We start from the raw sequence: 19,784 nt of genomic DNA, 5'->3' as shown, positions 1-19,784 counted from the left end.
AGAAAACGTTCAAGATCCTTACCTTGCGGGTTTTCCGACTTCTTGATGAAAAATGGGACTCCGGCCACCCACATTCTCTTTTCCCTTCCAAGAAAGTCTCTTTGCATGATCTTCACCTCCTTGCATCATGATCTTCACCGGAATAGACTCCGACGGTAGTTTTCGGTGAGTCTTCCGGCGGTTCATCCTTTCTCCTCTCTCTAGGTTCTCTCTACCCCTTTCTCTCACTATCTCTCTTTTGCAGGATTATGGATGGGGTTTCGTTTGGACCCCTTAGGTGGTTGGAGGGGCAAATTTACCTATTTGCCCCTCTCAACTTTTCCTATATTTTTTTTTTCTTTTTCTTCTTTCTTCGGGTATTACACTTGTTTAATAATAAATAAATAAATAAAAGACGGTTTAATTTTTGAGTAAAGGAAGAGTATCTGAATGAACCGAGACCATATCTTAATGAGAGCAATCCCGAGAATAAAATTCTTAAGAAAGGCTGAATATCAATAGGGTGTTCGTTTTTTCTCAGTAATTCAATCATAAAAACTCCAAAATTAAGCGTACTTAGTGTCACGGTCATGTTTGTCCAGGACGTGTTGTTTATGGCTGAGTGCGATTGTGACACTTAGCTTTGAGAAATTTTATGCGAGTGACCTCGAAACTTTCCTAAGAAACATGTGAACAGCGACAAAGCATGTTAAAAGGACCCGTGTTAGTATGTAGCGATACACTTCACTCTTTTAAGTGACAAATAAGTAACATGATCATGTCGTACGAGAATATCAAATTTTAATCTACATATCTTTTAACAGACCTGTATTTTTTAAATTACATACATACACATTATTATTATTTTACGGACTAATTAGAAATTAAATTCGAAATCTGGGAACTTACCATATTATTTTTGGATCAATGATCAAATAAAAACAAAATTTAAAAATATTAAATTTATTCTATTTTAATCCCTAACGACGGTTTAAATTGTCGTATTGTGCAGCTAATTATTTGACAAATAAATAAACAGAGCTTCAAATATATGTAACGACGAGAAATTATTGTTTGTATATGATCGTATGATTAGTTGGATACGAGATATTGAGTTGATAAATATTAAACGACTAAAATTATTTTTAATAAAAAATGGAAATTAAAATTTTTATTATTAAATCTTTTAATGTAAAAATAGGGAAAATTTTAAATTATTAATGTTAAGTAACGGAAAATAAATAAAATTTATGTAAATTAAAAACCATAGGGTCCACAATTTTTATTAATTACACCGAAAAAAAGAAAAAGTTAAAAAAAAAATAAAAACGGTTCTTTAACAGGAAGGGCATTTTCGGAATTTCAATGGACGCCAAAAATTTTCTCTGGAACCAAACACCCAATTCCTCTGTTTTCTCGCCCCCCATTTTCCTGCTGCACTTGCCAGCCTAAGCTCACACAACTTTAATAGCTATGGAAGAACTCTTTGGACTGAAGAATATTTGGATAATTTGATTGAAAATTCGAAATCCCGTAAAAGCAAAAGTTGGGTAAAGAAAAGGGGAAAAGGAAAAAGGAATTACGGATTTGTTGCGTTATATTATAGCCCTGAATTGTGAATTCTGATCATCTGTGTTTGTTCTTCATGTTCTTCATGTTCTTGTTCTTGTTCTTCATTGTCGCTGTGTTTTTCAATCCCATTGGAGTTTTAAAATGGGTTTTAATGGCGTTCATGGAAGCATTCACGAGAATTGATCTTTCCATTTTGGCATACACCAACGCACAAACAAAAAGCTCACTCGCTCACTCACTCACTTTCTCTTACTGTTAGAAGCGGACGATTGACGACAAACTCTCCGCTGGCAAAAGATTCCCTCACTGCCTTCTCATTTTTTCGTTTCTTTCTTCTTCTTCTTGCCGAATCCGGATTGGGTTATGTTTTTGTCACTGACCCATTAAAGGAAAAGGGCAGAAGTTCAATTGGGTTTTGCTGGGGTTTGATTTTGTGTGGGTTTTTGTGTGTTTTGAGTTAATGGGTTTGTTTTTCTTCACCTTTTGGTGAAACCCATTTGAGTAATCTTTGGTTTGCGCCATCTACAACGCTGTGTGGATGGGCTGTTCTAGCTCTAAGGTCGATGATCTTCCGGCGGTGGCGCTCTGTCGTGAGCGTTGTGCGTTTCTAGATGAAGCGATTCATCTTAGATACTCACTTGCCGAAGCTCACATGGCGTATATTCATTCCCTTAAAGGGATTGGTCATTCATTGCATAATTTCATTGAAGAGAGTGTTGATTCAGTTGGGAATGGTGGCTCTGTTATTGATGATTCTGTCTCTCCTCCTCACCATCTCTGTCACTCCGATTCTGATGATGAATCTGATTCTCTTCATGATTTTGATCACTCCCCTCCTTTTGTCCCGCCGCACGACGGTCATATGGGTTATATGATGCCGGAACAAGAACGTTTTGGCTCGTATCCCGGCGGCGGAAGCGGCGGTCGTGGAGGGTTTATGCATATGAATTATATGAGGAAATCAATGACACCCTCTGTTGTGTATGAGCAGAGGCCTATGAGTCCGGAGAAGGTTTATCATGCCGGTGAGTCGTCTTCTTTTTCAGGGCATTACCCTTATCCTTATTATGGTTATCCTCAAGACGGTGGCTATGGTTCAATGTCATCTGCCGGAGGTTCAGGCTTGTCGCCGCCGCCTCTGCCGCCGCCACCTTCACCGCCAAGGCCCTCAGCTTGGGACTTCTTGAACCCATTTGAGACATATGAGAAGTATTATAGTGCTAACACACCAAACCAGGATTTGAAGGAGGTGAGGGAAGAAGAGGGGATTCCTGAATTGGAAGATGAGGGTAACCAACATGAGGTTGTTAAGGAGGTAAATGGAAGCCCGAAATTCATCGACGATGGCGGTGGAACGGGCTCGAAGATAGCTGCAGGAGATGAGCATGGTAGTGATGATACAAACGCCATGCTTTCCCAATCAAGGCCAAGCGCTGCAGCTGAGGATGATGCTGTTAAACATGAACTCCACCAGAGCAAGCCTGGTTCACAAGAGGTCTATGAGGTTGCTAGAGAAATTGAGGCTCAGTTCGAGAGGGCGTCGGAGTCCGGTAACGAAACGGCGAAAATGCTGGAGGCTGGGAAGCTTCCCTATCAGCAGAAACATGGTGAGTATCATATAGCTCAGATCCATTAGAATTCTGGCTACTTACAAGCAATGTGTTTATGTAGAATGAAACTTGAACATATTGGATTACTTTTGCTTGTTCTTGTCTAGTTTTAGATGGATATTTGTTCTTAAACTGGGTTTCTGCTCTTGTTACCTGTTTAAACTCGCAGTTTCGTCGAAGAACTCGCATGTTCATGTTGCTCCTTCGGTTTCGAAGAGCGTCGATCCTTCAACGTCTTCTGCTGAATTTGGTTACATAGAAGAGTTTGGGATGGCCTCTGGGAATCTGTCTTCTACGTTAAGGAAATTGCATCTTTGGGAGAAGAAACTCTACAATGAAGTTAAGGTATGATACACTAAGCCATTTGGGCGCCTTACAAAGCTTTTGAAACCGTGAGCCTGACAGTGATACGTAATGGGCTATAACGGACAATATCTGCTAGCGGTGGGCTTGGACGGTTACAAATAGTATTAGAGACAGACACCGAGTGGTGTGCCAGCGAGGACGCTGGGACTTCTACAGGGTGGATTGTGAGATCCCACATTGGTTGGAGAGGGAATGAAGCATTCCTTACAAGGGTGTGGAAACCTCTCCCTAGTAGATGCGTTTTAAAACAGTGAGCCTAACGACGTTAAGTAACGGACCAAAGTGGACAATATTTGCTAGCGGTGGACTTGGGCTGTTACAAATGGTATTAGAGCCAGACACCGAGCGGTGTGCCAGCGAGGACGCTGGGCCTCCTATGTGGGTGGATTGTGAGATCCCACATTAGTGGGAGAGGAGAACGTAGCATTCCTTATAAGGGTGTGGAAACCTCTCTCTAGTAGATGCGTTTTAAAATCGTGAGGCTGACGACGATACGTAATGGGCTAAAACGGACAATATCTACTAGCAGTGGACTTGAGCTGTTACAAATGGTATTAGAGCCAGACACCGAGCGGTGTGCCAGCGAGGACGCTGGGCCTCCTATGTGGGTGGATTGTGAGATCCCACATTAGTGGGAGAGGAGAACGTAGCATTCCTTATAAGGGTGTGGAAACCTCTCTCTAGTAGATGCGTTTTAAAATCGTGAGACTGATGACGATACGTAATGGGCTAAAACGGACAATATCTACTAGCAGTGGACTTGAGCTGTTACAAATGGTATTAGAGCCAGACACCGAGCGGTGTGCCAGCGAGACGTTGGGCCTCCTACGTGGGTGGATTGTGAGATCCCACATTAGTGGGAGAGGAGAACGTAGCATTCCTTATAAGGGTGTGGAAACCTCTCTCTAGTAGATGCGTTTTAAAATCGTGAGACTGATGACGATACGTAATGGGCTAAAACGGACAATATCTACTAGCAGTGGACTTGAGCTGTTACAAATGATATCAGAGCCCGACACCGAACAGTGTGCCAGCGAGGACGCTGGGCCTCCAAGGGGGTAGGTTATGAGATCCCACATTGGTTGGAGACGAGAACGAAACATTCCTTATAAGGGTGTGGAAACCTCTCCCTGGTAGACGCGTTTTAAAATCGTGAGGCTGATGACGATATATAACGGGCCAAAGCGGACAACTTTTGCTCAAAATTTCTGTGGTTAAATCTTGTTAGGCGGAAGAAAAGATGCGGGTAGTTCACGAAAGGAAGTATCGAAAGCTGAAACGCTTAGATGCGAAGGGCGCCGAAGCTCATGAAGTTGATACCACTCGAACTTCAGTGAGGAGCCTATCTACCAAGATAAGAGTAGCCATTCAGGTGGTTGACAAGATATCCATGACAATAAACAAGATCAGGGACGAAGAATTATGGCCACAACTGAATGAACTAATTCACGGGTAAGTCTAATTCCTCGTATCGAAACGAAGTTACGTTCCTTGGTTCATTTCTTCGATGATACATGTCAATTACTGTTATTTCAGATTAACCAGGATGTGGCGGTCTATGCTCGATTGCCATCGTGCTCAGTACAAAGCGATCAGTGAATCAAAAAGTTTCGGTACGATCGGATCGGGTAAATGTAACGATAACGAAGCTCATCTCGAAGCAACCAAGGAGCTTGAGCATGAGCTTCTAAACTGGACAATCAGCTTCTCTAGTTGGATCAGTGCACAAAAGGGGTATGTTAGAGTCTTGAATAATTGGCTTCTGAAGTGTCTTCTGTTTGAACCTGAGGACACGCCGGACGGCTTAGCTCCCTTCTCACCGGGACGAATTGGTGCGCCCCCGGTGTTTGTGATCTGTAACCAGTGGTCACAGGCTTTGGATAGCGTATCCGAGAAGGAAGTGATCGATTCTATGCGTGTGTTTAGTACGAGGATGCTTCAAATTTGGGAACACGATAAGCTAATAACGCGACAGAGAATGATGGCAAAGGTTCGAAACTTCGACCGAGACGACCAAAAGATACAGAAACAGATTCAGGCATTGGACAAGAAGACGTTGATGGTTTCGAGAGATGAAAAACGTCTCTCAGCTTCTGGAAATGCTGTGTATCAAAATGAGATGAGCCATGTTAGCCTGCAATCGAGTGTGCAACGCGTTTTCGAGGCGATGGAGAGGTTCACTGCAGATTCGATGAAAGTGTATGAAGAGCTTTTACGACGAACCAAGGAAGAACGATTGAATCGAGCTGGAAAGAGTCCTATAAGTGTATGAAACTCTGCTTATTTGTTCCAAATGTTCAAGAAATGAAACTTTTCAGCTCAGTCACAGAGCTAGCCTCCTGCTAAGCTACACAGCAGCCATTACGACCCGAGCTCGACTGTTCGATATCTGATTGTTTCAGTGAGTTATCACTCGAATGCTCGGGATGATGTTCGAGGAAATGGGCGTTAATCTTTCATTGTCGGGTGAAAGCGGAGTCGAATGAAAAGCCTTGTTCAATGGAAAGCTTGTTGAATGGACAGAAACTGAGTAAAAGTAGAGCATTTCTCAAAGTGGTTTCACTGATGGTTCGGAGAATCTCGATAGTAGTTTCATGGATTTGTGTTACGAGTAATTCGTGTAAAAGTTGGTAATAGTCGTTAGTTTGCTTCTTTTGAAGAGCTTTTCATTTGCTCGATTAATCCGGCATGGACTATATGAGCTCCAAGTAATTTATCGGATAAGTTCATTTGTTGGGCATTTTCGATTCACTAAATCGATTGTTTGTCTCAAGTTAGCTCCCGCCTTCTGTGAGAGTTTGATGAGCTTTTTGTAGATCAATGTTACTGATATAGATGTCCACGTCCACGGGATAGGGTAGGGACGGGAAAGTCATTCCTGCCACCTGTTTCATTTCCCGTTCTCGCGAAATTCCTCCTTTATTTTCGGATCAGGGAGGTGAGTTTCGACGGAGAATTTGCAAGGATCGAATTCTTGTGGGTAATTTTCTCCCTTTATTATTATTTTTTTAAAATAGTTATTTTAAAAATTTCATTTTCTTCCACATATTTTTATTAAAAATTTGTAAAAAAAACATAATAAATACAGTGGCACGTGCAATTTAAATATCTAAGCATAGTGAAAAGCAAACAAACGTTGTCGTCTTAGGTAGGTAAGATCTTGGTTTGGTTGGTTTGGTTTTTCTTCCCATTAATCATAAATAATAGTGACATTTGTTCCAAACATGAATGTCGTCTAGATTATATTTAGATACGTCCATTTAATTCGTTTGAACCCGCTCCAAACAGGTGGAGAGAAATTTTTCATGGGACCGAAGACGAGGATTATATTCCTTATTCTGACTTTGACCCGTCAAATTCGTGATCATATTTAGAAATTGAGTTGAAAAATGTAAATTATCCCTTAACAAATATTTAAAATTAATATATTTAAAAAAAAAATATAAAAAGATCGGAAAAATCCCGTGTGGGAACTTGATCCGAGCTAATTCACCCTTCTCTATCCCAAAAATAAATGGAGAATTTTGTAGCGACGAGGATTGAAATAGGAGGCATCGTCGTTTCCGTCCCGCCCCGCAGACATACCTAATTATATCAATAGGATTTTTTCAGGATAAAGTCTAAAATAATATGTCCATGCTAAGGAATCGGAATTTGGATTCAACATATGGTGGCCTCGGTGATCCTTACATCTCCAGTTATGTGACTATGTTATCTACTTATCGCTTCTAAGAGTCAAGACTATTTCACACACGTGCTTACTACGAAATTTTCTAAGAGGTCACTCAACATAGGATTACTCCAAACTAAGGACGCTTAACTTTGGAGCTTTTCTGATTGAGCCACTAAAAAGAAAAGTGCATGTATATAGTAGCTTTCAATTCTTATAAACCTTTCTTAACCATCATATTCTTAAGATCACTCTCATACGGATATGGTCTTAGTTCTTTCATGTACCTCTTTTTTACTCGGGTCTCACATTAAAGTTTGTGCATTTGTATTACCTATGAGATCACGCATTGGTTAGAGAGGGGAACAAAATATTTCTTATAAGGCTGTGGAAACCTCTCACTAGTAGACGCATTTTAAAGCTTTGAGGGGAGTGACGTGCCAATGAGAACACTGGGCCCTAAAGGGGGTGGATTGTGAAATTCCACATTGGTTGGAGAGGAGAACGAAACATTCCTTATAAGGGGGTGAAAACCTCTTAATGGTGAGATCCCACGTTGGTTGGAGAGGACAACAAAGCATATAGTATTAGAGCCAGACATCGAACAGTGTGCCAGCGAGAACACTGGGCCCCCAAGGAGGGTAGATTGTGAGATCCCACATTGGTTGGAGAGGAGAACAAAACATATAGTATTAGAGCCAGACATCGAACAGTGTGCCAGGGGGAACACTGGCCCTCAAGGAGGGTAGATTATGAGATCCCACATTGGTTGGAGAGGAGAACGAGGGGGAACACTGGGTAGATTGTGAGATCCCACATTGGTTGGAGAGGAGAACAAAACATATAGTATTAGAGCCAGACATCGAACAGTGTGCCAGGGGGAACACTGGCCCTCAAGGAGGGTAGATTATGAGATCCCACATTGGTTGGAGAGGAGAACGAGGGGGAACACTGGGTAGATTGTGAGATCCCACATTGGTTGGAGAGGAGAACAAAACATATAGTATTAGAGCCAGACATCGAACAGTGTGCCAGGGGGAACACTGGCCCCCAAGGAGGGTAGATTATGAGATCCCACATTGGTTGGAGAGAAGAACGAGGGGAACACTGGCCCCCAAGGAGGGTAGATTATGAGATCCCACATTGGTTGGAGAGGAGAACGAAACATTCCTTATAAGAGGGTGGAAACCTCTGGATTGTGAGATCTCACCTTGGTTGGAGAGGAGAACAAAACATATAGTATTAGAGCCAGACATCGAACAGTGTGCCAACGAGAACCCTGGGCCCCCAAGGAGGGTAGATTATGAGATCCCACATTGGTTGGAGAGAAGAACGAGGGGAACACTGGCCCCCAAGGAGGGTAGATTATGAGATCCCACATTGGTTGGAGAGGAGAACGAAACATTCCTTATAAGAGGGTGGAAACCTCTGGATTGTGAGATCTCACCTTGGTTGGAGAGGAGAACAAAACATATAGTATTAGAGCCAGACATCGAACAGTGTGCCAACGAGAACCCTGGGCCCCCAAAGAGGGTAGATTATGAGATCCCACATTGGTTGGAGAGGAGAACGAAGCATTTTTTATAAGGAGATGGAAACCTCTGGATTGTGAGATCCCACATTTTTGGAGAAGTGGGCAACTATTGATCTTGTTCGTGAAGAAACACTTCAGATATACGACTCATTTTCATTTTAAACATGAGCTGGCCCGTAAAAATTAACTCTTGCAATTAGTCAGATGCCATCGTTCGTCCAACTTGTTAGCATGCTTTTATTAAGATCACACAACTCACACTCTCAATCTAGATGAAGAACACGAAGAACAAAGAAGATCCAACAGCCTATGCATGGGGTGGAGGAGACAAGCTTTTCTGCAGAAGAGGCTGTCTTTCAGTAAACTAATACCCCTTCTAAACAAAACCACATATCATACACCTCATTATAGTATCAAATGCATGAATATGGGTACCAAAATGATACAAAAACAGGCCAGCTTTGGCATTGGTAGTAGGGAGACAAGCAAAAACACAGCTGATATGATGTTTCAGATCCATATTACAATCATAAAGCTTCAAGATTCTGTTTTATTTCTTCATCTCTTCAATAATGTTCTTGAGGTTCCTTCTGTCCCCTTTCCCTTGCCTATATATAAACTCCCCTAATCCCACAAAAAGGATCATAAACTAAACTTCTTCAAAGCTTCCAATCAACAAAAAAAGATGCATATTCGCTCCAACAGCTTGCCTTCCAAGCCACACCCGTTCGTCGATCAAGTCGACGAGCGTTTACGCAGCTTGAACAAGGCCTCCTCAGAAGCAACATCATCCGAGCTATGCCATAAACTAAATGGCCTTCAAGATTTGCATCATTGTATTGATAAGCTACTTATGTTGCCTCTCACTCAACATGATATCATTGAAGAGAGCGATAAGAACTCGATCGACGAGTTACTCGAAGGATCTATTAGGCTCTTGGATTTGTGTGACATAGCCAAGGATGCCTTGTTGCAGACAAAAGAATGTGTGAATGAACTCGAGTCGGTTTTACGCCGAAGAAAAGGCGAAATGTTCATAGCAAGTGAGCTTCAGAAATGCTTAAGTTCTAGGAAGTTAATAAAGAAAACAATCTACAAAGTCTTGAAGGCAAATGAAAACAAAGTTTGTGAGAAAAGTGAAGCCACTCCTGCCATTGTTAGCTCATTGAAACGAGCCGAAGTAGTCGGTCACAACGTGATCGAAGCCTTGTTGTCTTTCGTGGCAGGACCGAAGTTTCCATCGAGTTCGAGCCGGTGGTCTATAGTTTCGAAGCTTGTGCAACCCAAAAGGGTAGCCTGTGAAGGTGAAGAAACAAGAAGAAACGAAGTGGCATTGGTGGATGCTGCATTACATTCAATTACAAGTCAAAAAACAAAGAAATTTGATTTCTTTGTTCAAGTTGAGAACTTGCAGAGCTCATTGAAGACATTTGGTTCAAACATTGAAGAACTTGAAGGTGATCTTGAGGCTCTATATAGGCGCCTAATTAAAACAAGAGTATCACTTCTCAACATCTTCAACCATTAAGCTAGAGATTTCATAGAGTAGTGGTATCATGGCCAATCCCATGAGTACCCATTTTTGTAGATTGTATAAAAAACATAGTAAATATACAAACTTTTCTCTCAAATTATGGCTTCTCCATGATCTTCCTGGTCTCTAATTTTCTCATAACGTCGGTTGTAGAGGAGAACGAAGTATTCTTCGTAAGGATGTAGAAACCGCTCCCTAATAGACGTGTTATAAAACTGTGAAACTGATGGCAATACGTAACGGGTGAAAGTGGATAATATCTACTAGCGGTGGGCTTGGGCTGTTACAAATGGTATCAGAGCCAGACACCGAGTGGTGTGTCGTAGAAGTAGTAATCATTAAGTAACTTTTTCCGAGCTAAAGTTTTGGTGAAATCATTGTTTGATTGGTCAACTAATGATGAAAATTAGGTACCTTGAATCAGCATCATTGACAACTATTAAGATTCTAGTTGTCTCAACAATGGCATAAAAATTCACATGGTTGACTAACTTCATATCTATGAGGCTACCGCTATTGTTTATTTTGGCTTGTTACGTACTGCTGTCAACCTCACGGTTTTAAAACGTGTCTACTAGGGAGAGGTTTCCACACGTTTATAAGGAATGCTTCGTTCTCCTCTTCAACCGATGTGGGGTCTCACAATCCAATCCACCCCATTGGGAGCCCAACTTCCTCGCTGGCACACCACCTAGTGTCTGGCTCTGATACCATTTGTAACAGCCCAAGCTCACAGCTAGTAGATATTGTCCACTTTGACCCGTTACGTATCACCGTCAGCCTCACGGTTTTAAAACGCGTCTACTAGGGAGTGGTTTCCACACGTTTATAAGGAATGCTTCGTTTCCCTCTTCAACTGATGTGGGTCTCACAATCTACCCCCGCGGGAGTCCAGCGTCCTCATTGGCACAACGCTCGGTGTTTGGCTCTGATACCATTTGTAACAGCCCAAGCCCACCAGTAGCAGATATTGTCCGCTTTGGCATGTTACGTATCGTCATCCGCCTCATGGTTTTAAAACACATCTACTAGAGAGAGCTTTCCACACATTTATAAGAAATATTTCGTTCCTCTCTCCAACCAATGTGGGATCTCACAATCCACCCCTTTGGGAGCCCAGAGTCCTCGTTGGCACATCGCCCAATGTCTGGCTCTGATACCATGTGTAACAGCCCAAACCCACCATTAGTAGATATTGTTCACTTTGGCCCATTATATATCGCCGTAAGTCTCACGGTTTTAAAACACGTCTACTACAGAGAGACTTTCACACGTTTATGAGGAACACTTCGTTCTCCTCTCTCCAACCGATGTGGGATCTCACAAAAGCAATAATGATATTCATATTGTCTCTCAACTTTGATCTAATGATTTGTCAAATAATGAAAATTTGGAGAACAAACATTATGGATCTTGGCATCTCTTCAGCCATACCCAATTCATGAAATGATTGATAAACAATGCAGCATATGTAGTTTTTAATACAAATGTAATCAAGCAAGTGATCTGATTCCTGCTTAAAATATTGAAGAAATTGATGAATGCACATGTGGGTTTGGCCTTAACTAATAATTTAAAGGTGATAATCTCTTGCACATGAACAGTTTTGTCAAAACTCCCTCGTGGGGCTTCATATTTTATGAACTGGTTTGACATTGTATAGCAGGAAGTTGCTCGTGGATATGAAAGTTCCTGGAACGTTTTCCTCGTGTGTGTTTGGGGAGGAACCTTCTTGTCTGAATTAAAACATGTTAAACAAGTTTATTATGAGTTGGAATGTTGGTGGAGGTTGAAGATCATGAAACATTTCTTGAGCATTGCCATGGTTTTCTAAGATCCAAATCGAAACTAACCACCGCGATTTGATTTAGTGGTGTTGGGGTAAGTGAAAAAACAAAACCGACCCAAGTCCACCGCTAGCAGATATTGTCCTCTTTGGACTTTCCCTTTCGAGCTTACCCTTAAGATTTTTAAAACGCGTCTACTAGGGAGAAGTTTCCACACCCTTATAAAGGGTGTTTCGTTCTCCTCTCAAACCAATGTGAGATATCATAATCCACTCCCCTTCAGGACCCAGCGTCCTCGCTGGCACTCGTTCCTTTCTCCAATTGATGTGGAACCCACACCAAATCCACCCCCCTTCGGGGCCAGCATCCTTAATGGCACCTCGTGTCTACCCCCCTTTGAGGAACAACCTCCTCGCTAGCACATCGCCCGGTGTCTGGCTCTTATACCATTTGTAATGACCCAAGCCCACTGTTAACAGATATTGTCCTATTTGAGCTTTTCCTTTCGGACTTACCCTCAAGGTTTTTTAAAAATGCGTCTGCTCGGGAGAGGTTTCCACACCCTTATAAAGGGTGTTTCATTCTCCTCCCCAATCGATGTGGGATCTCACAGGGAGGATAGGTTCAAAAACCTTGGTTAAACAGTTGTCTCGTGAGGGTAGCCGAGGTATGAGTAACTTGGCCTAAACATTCACAAATTTGTTTAAAAGGCAGAATCTGAGTTAATGAATCAAATGTACAACAAACTCTTAAGACATTGTCTTACTCCAGGCAAGCATGATTGTCTCTCTTGTCTCAGAAGCCAAAATAATCGCTCAAATAGATAGAGTGTGAGATCCCACATTGGTTGGAGAGGGGAACGAAACATTTCTTGGATGTGGAAGTCTCTCCCTAATAGATGCGTTTTAGAACCGTGAAGATGACGTTGATACATAACAGGCTAAAGCGAACAATATTTGTTAGGGGTATGCTTGGACTGTTACAAATGGTATCAGAGCCCGACACTGAAAAGTGTGGCAGCAAGGACGCTAGGCCCCAAGGGGGTGGATTGTGAGATCCCACGTCAGTTGGAGAGGGGAACGAAATATTTCTTGTAAGGGTGTGAAAACCTTTCCCTAACAGACGCGTTATAAAACCGTGAAGCTGACGTCAATACATAACGAGCTAAAGCAGACAATATCTATTAGCGGTGTGCTTGGATTGTTACAAATGGTATCAGAGCCAGACACTAGACGGTGTGCCAGAAAGGACACTAGGCCCCTCAAGGGTGTGGTTGTGAGATCCCACATCGGTTGGAGAAGGAAACGGAACATTCCTTGTAAGGGTGTGGAAACCTCTCCCTAACAGACGCGTTTTAAAACCGTGAAGCAGACGTCAATACATAACGAGCTAAAGCGGACAATATCTGTTAGCGGCTTGATATCAGCATCAGCATTGTGACTTTCATGAATAAGACAAAGGCTGTCTCTTGCAAATAGCAATAAACTAATGGATCCTTCAAACAACATCAAATTAAAAAAAGGCATATAAGATGCATCCGTGTGGTTATAGAGAAAAGACAATGAATGCCAGTGAGTAAGAACCTGGTTGGAGGGAGACATTGCTTGGACATAGCTGAGACAGTGATGAACATGAGATTGAGATACCCCACGTTTCTTCAACCCTGTCATATATATACAACCATCATAGCCAAAACATGAACCCAAATTGAAATTTCTTAGACTTATTGCTAAGATGAATGCCTCAGCTATGAACCCAAGAAACTCACAGCACGTTCGTTCAAAGAGTGTTCCCACAAATCCACACCCAGCCCTCACCCAAGTAGATGAACAATTGAACAGATTAAGAGCTTCAGAAGCCACATCTTCTTCTCTAGGCCTCAGACTCGACGCCCTTCAAGACTTGCACGGTTCGGTCGATAAGCTGCTTCTTTTGCCTCTCTCCCAACAAGCTCTGGTCAAGGAAGTGTTAGATGACTTGCAAGAGGGATCTCTTAGGCTGCTGGACTTGTGTGACATAGCCAAGAATGCCCTGTTGCAAACCAGGGAGTGCACACATGAGTTAGCGTCGATTTTTCGTCGAAGACGAAGCGATAATATTGGTGCTTCTAGTTCATTGAAGAAGTGTTTAAGTTCTAGGAAGATGGTAAAGAAATCAATCCACAAAGTCTTGAAGGGAATGGAAAGCAAAGCACCCAACAAAGATCATGGAAGTTTGAGTATTGTCAGGCAGATAAAAGAGGTGGAAGCAGTCACATACCACTGCATAGAAGCCTTACTGTTCTTCATAGCAGGACCCAAGTTGGTATCAAAATGGAGCTGCTGGGCTTCATTTTCCAAGCTTGTTCAACCCAAAAGAGTAGCATGCATAAGCGAAGGAACAAACATAAGTGTAATAGAAAGATTGGACTTGATATTAAGTTCAATTACCAATCACCAAACTGAGGTTGAAGATATGCAGCACTTGTTGAGGCAATGTGGAGAAAGCATTAAGGAAGTTGAAGAAAAACTTGAGGGACTTTATAGGCTCATAATCAAAACAAGAGTGTCCCTTCTCAACATCTTCAACCACTAAATTTTGAAAAGTGTTTGAATGAATATGCATAGATGTATACATACAATACTCTATTTTTGTTTAATGATAGCCTTTTGCAACCCTGATTGTTCTCTTTGAGCTTTCCCTTTCGGGCTTCTCTTTAAGGTTTTCAAAACGTGTCTATTAGAGAGAGGTTTCCATACGTTTATAAGGCATGTTTCGTCCCCCTCTCCAACCGATGTGAGATCTCACAATCCACCCCTCTTGAGGGTCCAACGTCCTCGCTGGTACACCGCCCAGTGGCTGGCTATGATACCATTTGTAACAGCCTAAGCCCACAGCTAGTAGATATTTTTCTCTTTGCGCTTTTCCTTTCGGGTTTCCTCTCAAGGTTTTTAAAACACGTCTACTAGGGAGAGGTTTCCACACTCTTATAAGGAATGCTTCGTTCTCCTCTCATAGCTAAAATCCGACTTTTGTCCATTTCTCCTCCACAATTTAAAGGAGTAGCAATAATCAATCACTTTTATGGCATTTGAAACTGCAATCATTTTCTTGTTCAACATCCCATAAGGAACAGTTTGCTAATCCAAGGGTAAGAACAAGCATAAATGAAGGAACAGAGCTGCTGACCTTTAGAGCCATTGAATGATTTAGGCTCTTGGGTTGTCATGTAAATTTATTTAGTCTTTTTAGCCTGAAGAGCCTGTGTGAGAGATCCCACGTCGGTTGGAGAGGGGGATAAAACTTTTTTTATAAGGGTGGGGAAACCTCTCCCTAGTATACACGTTTTAAAAACCTTGAGGGAAGCCCGAAAGAGAATTCCTACCGAGCACAATATTTGCTAGTGGTGGACTTGGGTTGTTCCAAATAGTATTAGAGCCAGACCCAAACGGTGTGCTAACGAGGACGCTGAGCCCCAAAGGGGGTGAACATCAGACGTTGTGCCAACAAGGACGTTGGGCTCTAAAGAACTTCCCCTCAAAGTTTTAAAACGCATCTACTAGGAAGAGATTTCCACACTCTTATAAGGAATGTTTCGTTCTCCTCTCCAACCGACGTGGGATTTCACAATCCACCTCCTTTTGGGGCCCAGCGTCCTCACTGACACACCGCCCGGAGTCTGGCTCTGATACCATTTGTAACAGGGCCAAAGCGAACAATATCTGCTAGTAGTGAGCTTGGACTGTTACACGAGAGAAGTCAGACCTCTCCGGTTATCCTTAGTGATCATCGAGTAGCTTTTTCCTATGGCTTAAGTTCTGGTGCAATAATCTTTTGAATGGTCAAGTAAGGTTGGAAATTAAGTACCTTCAATTTGCACTATTGCCAGCTAATGATATTCTAATTGTCTCAATAGTGGCATGAAAGATTCGCATGGTAGACTAACTTTATATGCCTCAAAGCAATAATTGTGTGCAAATTGTCTCTAACCTTCATGGCCCCTTGATTTAATAATTTTCTATGAGGTCCTACATCGGTTGGAGAGGGAAATGAAACACTCCTTATAAGGGTATGGAAACCTCTCCCTAATAGATGTGTTTTAAAACCGTGAGACCGACAACGATACGTAACGGACCAAAGTAGATAATATCTACTAGCGGTGGGCTTGAGCTATTACAAATGGTATCAGAGTCAGGTTCTGGGTGGTGGGTGAGCGAAGACGCTGGGTCCCCAAGGGGGGTGGATTGTGAGGTGGTTGGAGAGGGGAACGAAGCATTCCTTATAAGAGCGTGGAAACCTCTCACTAGCAAACAAAATTTAAAACCGTGGGCCAAAGCGGACAATATTTGACAAATATAATCATGCCATAAGGGGAGTTTACCCTGCAGCATGCACAATGGTGTCATTGGAGGCAGGGCATGAAAAAGGCTAAAATATGATGTGATAACGAAGGAAGAAGACTTCTCGAGCTTCTCGTACGTGTGCAGGTTCGGAGCAACCTACTTGTCTGAACCAAAACTTGTTAAACTAGTTTATGAGTTGGAATGTTGGATGAGACTGATGATCATGAAACATTGCTTGGACAAACTGTGTTCTATCAAGGGTTTCCTCTTAAAAAGCATGTAACAGCCCGAGACTACCACTACCAGATATTATCCGCATTGACCCGTTACGTGACGCTGTTAGTCTCACAGTTCTAAAACGCGTCTACTAGGGAGAGGTTTCCACACCCTTATAAGGAATGTTTTGTTCCCCTCTCCAACCGATGTGTGACCTCACAATCCACCCCTCTTGGGGGCCCAGCGTCCTCGCTGGTGACTCTAATACCATTTGTAGCAGCCCAAGCCCACCACTAGTATATATTGTCCGCTTTGGCCTGTTACGTATCGCCATCAATCTCACAGTTTTAAATTGCATCTACTAGGCAGAGTTTTCTACACCTTTGTAAGAAATGCTTCGTTCCCCTCTCCAACCAATGTAGGATCTCACAATCCACCCCTTGGGGCCCAGCGTCCTCTCTGGCACACCTGATGTCTAACCTAGATACCATTTGTAACAATCCAAGCCAACTGCTAGCATATATTATTCGTTTTGGCCCGTTACGTATCGCCGACAGCCTCACAATTCTAAAACGTGTCCACTAAGGAGAGATTTCCACACCCTTATATTATAAGGAACACTTCGTTTCCCTCTCCAACCAATATAAGATCTCACAAAAAACTTGAATCAGGGAATAAAACAAAGTTAGCTCGACCAAAGAGGAGAGAAAATGTGAATTTAATAAAACCATATTTAATTCTTCATATATGTGTACGTGTATCGTTTACGTATACGCGCTTGTCTGTGGGTACGTCGCTTTCATGCATATGACAGACTGTCATGATTGCATGAAAGAAACTAATAGAGCTATCAAACACTATCATATTAAAAAAAAAGGTCTATAGTTAAATAAGATGCATTCGTGTGGTTATAGATAAAGAAAAACAATGGATGCCAGTGAGTAGGAACCTGGTTGGAGGGAGACATTGCTTGGACATAGCTGACACGGTGATGAACATGAGCTTGAGCTTCCCCATATGTCTTCAACCCTTTTATATATACTATCATCATTGCCAAAACATGAATCCAAATTGAAATTGCTTAGACTTATTTGTAAGATGGATTGTAACGGTCTAAGCACACCGCTACCAGATTTCGGGCTTCCCCTCAAGGCTTTAAAACGCGTCTGCTAGGAAAAGGTTTCCACACCTTTATAAAGGGTGTTCCGTTCTCCTCCCCAACCAACGTGAGATATCACATGGATGCCTCAGCTATGAACTCAAGAAACTCACACCAAATCATCAACAAAGTTAACGAGCAATTGAGCAAATTCAGGGATTCTGAAGCCACATCTTCTTTACTATGCCATAGGCTTGGTGCCCTTCAAGTTTTATATGATTATGTTGATAAAATGCTTCTTTTGCCTCACTCCCAACAAGCTTTAACTCAAGGGAGTGATAAGGAAGTGTTGGATGACTTACTAGAAGGATCTCTCGAGCTGCTCGACTTGTGTGATACGGCTAAGAACGGCTTGTTGCAAACCATGGAATGTACTCGTGAGCTCGAGTCGATTTTGCGTCGAAGGCGAGGTGACGTTTGTAGCTCTAGTTCACTTCAGAAGTCAAGGAAGTTGATAAAGAAAACAATCCATAAAGCCTTGAAGGGAATGGAAGGCAAACATTTCTACAAAGATCATGGAAGTTCAACCATTGTGAACTTGATTAAAGAGGTTGAAGCAATGACATACCATAGTATAGAGTTGTTATTGTTCTTCATAGCAGGAACAAAGTTGATATCAAAATGGAGCTGCTGGGCTTCATTTTCCAAGCTTGTTCAACCCAAAAGAGTAGCATGCATAAGCGAAGAAACAAACATAAGTGTAATACAAAGATTGGACTTGATATTAAGTTCAATTAGCAATCACCAAACAGAGGTTGAAGATATGCAGAACTTGGTGAGGGAGTGTGGGGCAAGCATTAAGGAAGTTGATGAAGAACTTGAGGGTCTTTATAGGTTCATAATCAAAACAAGAGTGTCTCTTCTTAACATCTTCAACTACTAAATTTTGAGAAGTGTTGAACAAAACCATATAGAACATGTTGTATATTTGTTTAATTATCAACTAAAATGCTCTGTGTAAGTGAAGTTATGCAGAATTATAATGGTCTTAGTTCCATCTAGCACAACAATCACCGCTTTATTTGTAATCGCCCTAAGCCCACCGCTAGCATATATTGTCTGCTTTGGCTTGTTATGTATTACCGTCAGCCTCGCGGTTTTAAAATGTGTCTACTAGGGAGAGGTTTTCATACCCTTATAAGAAATGCTTCGTTCTCCTCTCCGAGTGATGTGGGGTCTCACAATCCACCCCGTTGGGAGCCTAGCGTCTTCGCTGGTACACCGCCTGATGACTGACTCTGATATCATTTGGAACGGCTCAAACCCACCGTTAGTAGATATTGTCCGCTTTGGCCCGTTATGTATCACTGTCAGCCTCATGGTTTTAAAACGCGTCTACTAGGGAGAGGTTTCCACACCCTTATAGGGAATTTTTTGTTCCCCTCTCCAAATGATGTGGGATCTCACAATCCACCCCCTTGGGAGCCTAGCGTCCTCGTTGGCACACCGCCCGATGACTGACTCTGATACCATTTGTAACAACCCAAACCTACCGCTAGTAGATATTGTCTGCTTTCGTCCATTACGTATCGCCATCAGCCTCATGGTTTTAAAACACATCTACTAGGGAGAGGTTTCCAACCCTTATAAGGAATGCTTCATTTCCTCTCCAACTGATGTGGGATCTCACAATTCACTCCCCCTTAAGGCCTAGTGTCCTCACCAGCACACCGCCCAGTGACTGGCTATAATACCATTTTTAACAATCCAAGCCCACCGCTAGCAGATATTATCCACTTTGGCTCGTTATGTATCGCCGTCAGCCTCACAATTTTAAAACGCATCTATTAGGGAGACGTTTCCACACCCTTATAAGGAATGCTTCGTTCCCTTCTCCAACTGATGTGGGATCTCGCACCAACGAGTTACGTCAATCAAAGTATGAATTCAAGAGACAATTCACTTGTTCATTTTTTAGAACATAAGCATGAGAGCTAGAAGATGGCAGCATAGTGGGGATTCCAATGCTTACAAGTGGAAGAAAGCTCTCCCTAGTTGAGAATGGAGGAAGCTTACAAGATAGAACAAGTTTTAA

At 42.2% G+C, this 19,784-nt stretch overlaps 4 protein-coding genes across 4 annotated transcripts; all 4 read left to right on the top strand.

Moving 5' to 3' along the window:
• The first annotated feature begins 1,371 nt into the window (after positions 1-1,371).
• Positions 1,372-6,304, top strand: LOC111792411 (nitrate regulatory gene2 protein-like). Its single transcript, XM_023673842.1, has 4 exons — positions 1,372-3,158; positions 3,331-3,506; positions 4,756-4,979; positions 5,064-6,304. The coding sequence occupies exons 1-4, from the start codon at positions 2,090-2,092 to the stop codon at positions 5,797-5,799; spliced, it is 2,205 nt and encodes a 734-aa protein (XP_023529610.1). The 5' UTR covers positions 1,372-2,089; the 3' UTR covers positions 5,800-6,304.
• A 3,112-nt stretch (positions 6,305-9,416) lies between these two features.
• On the top strand, positions 9,417-10,259 carry LOC111792912. The gene has a single exon (XM_023674537.1). It carries the CDS (start codon positions 9,417-9,419, stop codon positions 10,257-10,259), a length of 843 nt encoding a protein of 280 aa, XP_023530305.1.
• A 3,527-nt stretch (positions 10,260-13,786) lies between these two features.
• Positions 13,787-14,626, top strand: LOC111792911. The gene has a single exon (XM_023674536.1). The coding sequence runs from the start codon at positions 13,787-13,789 to the stop codon at positions 14,624-14,626; it is 840 nt and encodes a 279-aa protein (XP_023530304.1).
• A 3,202-nt stretch (positions 14,627-17,828) lies between these two features.
• LOC111792910 lies at positions 17,829-18,632 on the top strand. Its single transcript, XM_023674535.1, has one exon. It carries the CDS (start codon positions 17,829-17,831, stop codon positions 18,630-18,632), a length of 804 nt encoding a protein of 267 aa, XP_023530303.1.
• Positions 18,633-19,784: the final 1,152 nt, after the last annotated feature.

Source organism: Cucurbita pepo, chromosome LG04 (assembly GCF_002806865.2).
Source record: "Cucurbita pepo subsp. pepo cultivar mu-cu-16 chromosome LG04, ASM280686v2, whole genome shotgun sequence".
Lineage (NCBI taxonomy): Eukaryota > Viridiplantae > Streptophyta > Magnoliopsida > Cucurbitales > Cucurbitaceae > Cucurbita > Cucurbita pepo.
The sequence above is the reverse complement of the archived record's forward strand: the minus strand, read 5'-3'. Positions and strand labels throughout refer to the sequence as shown.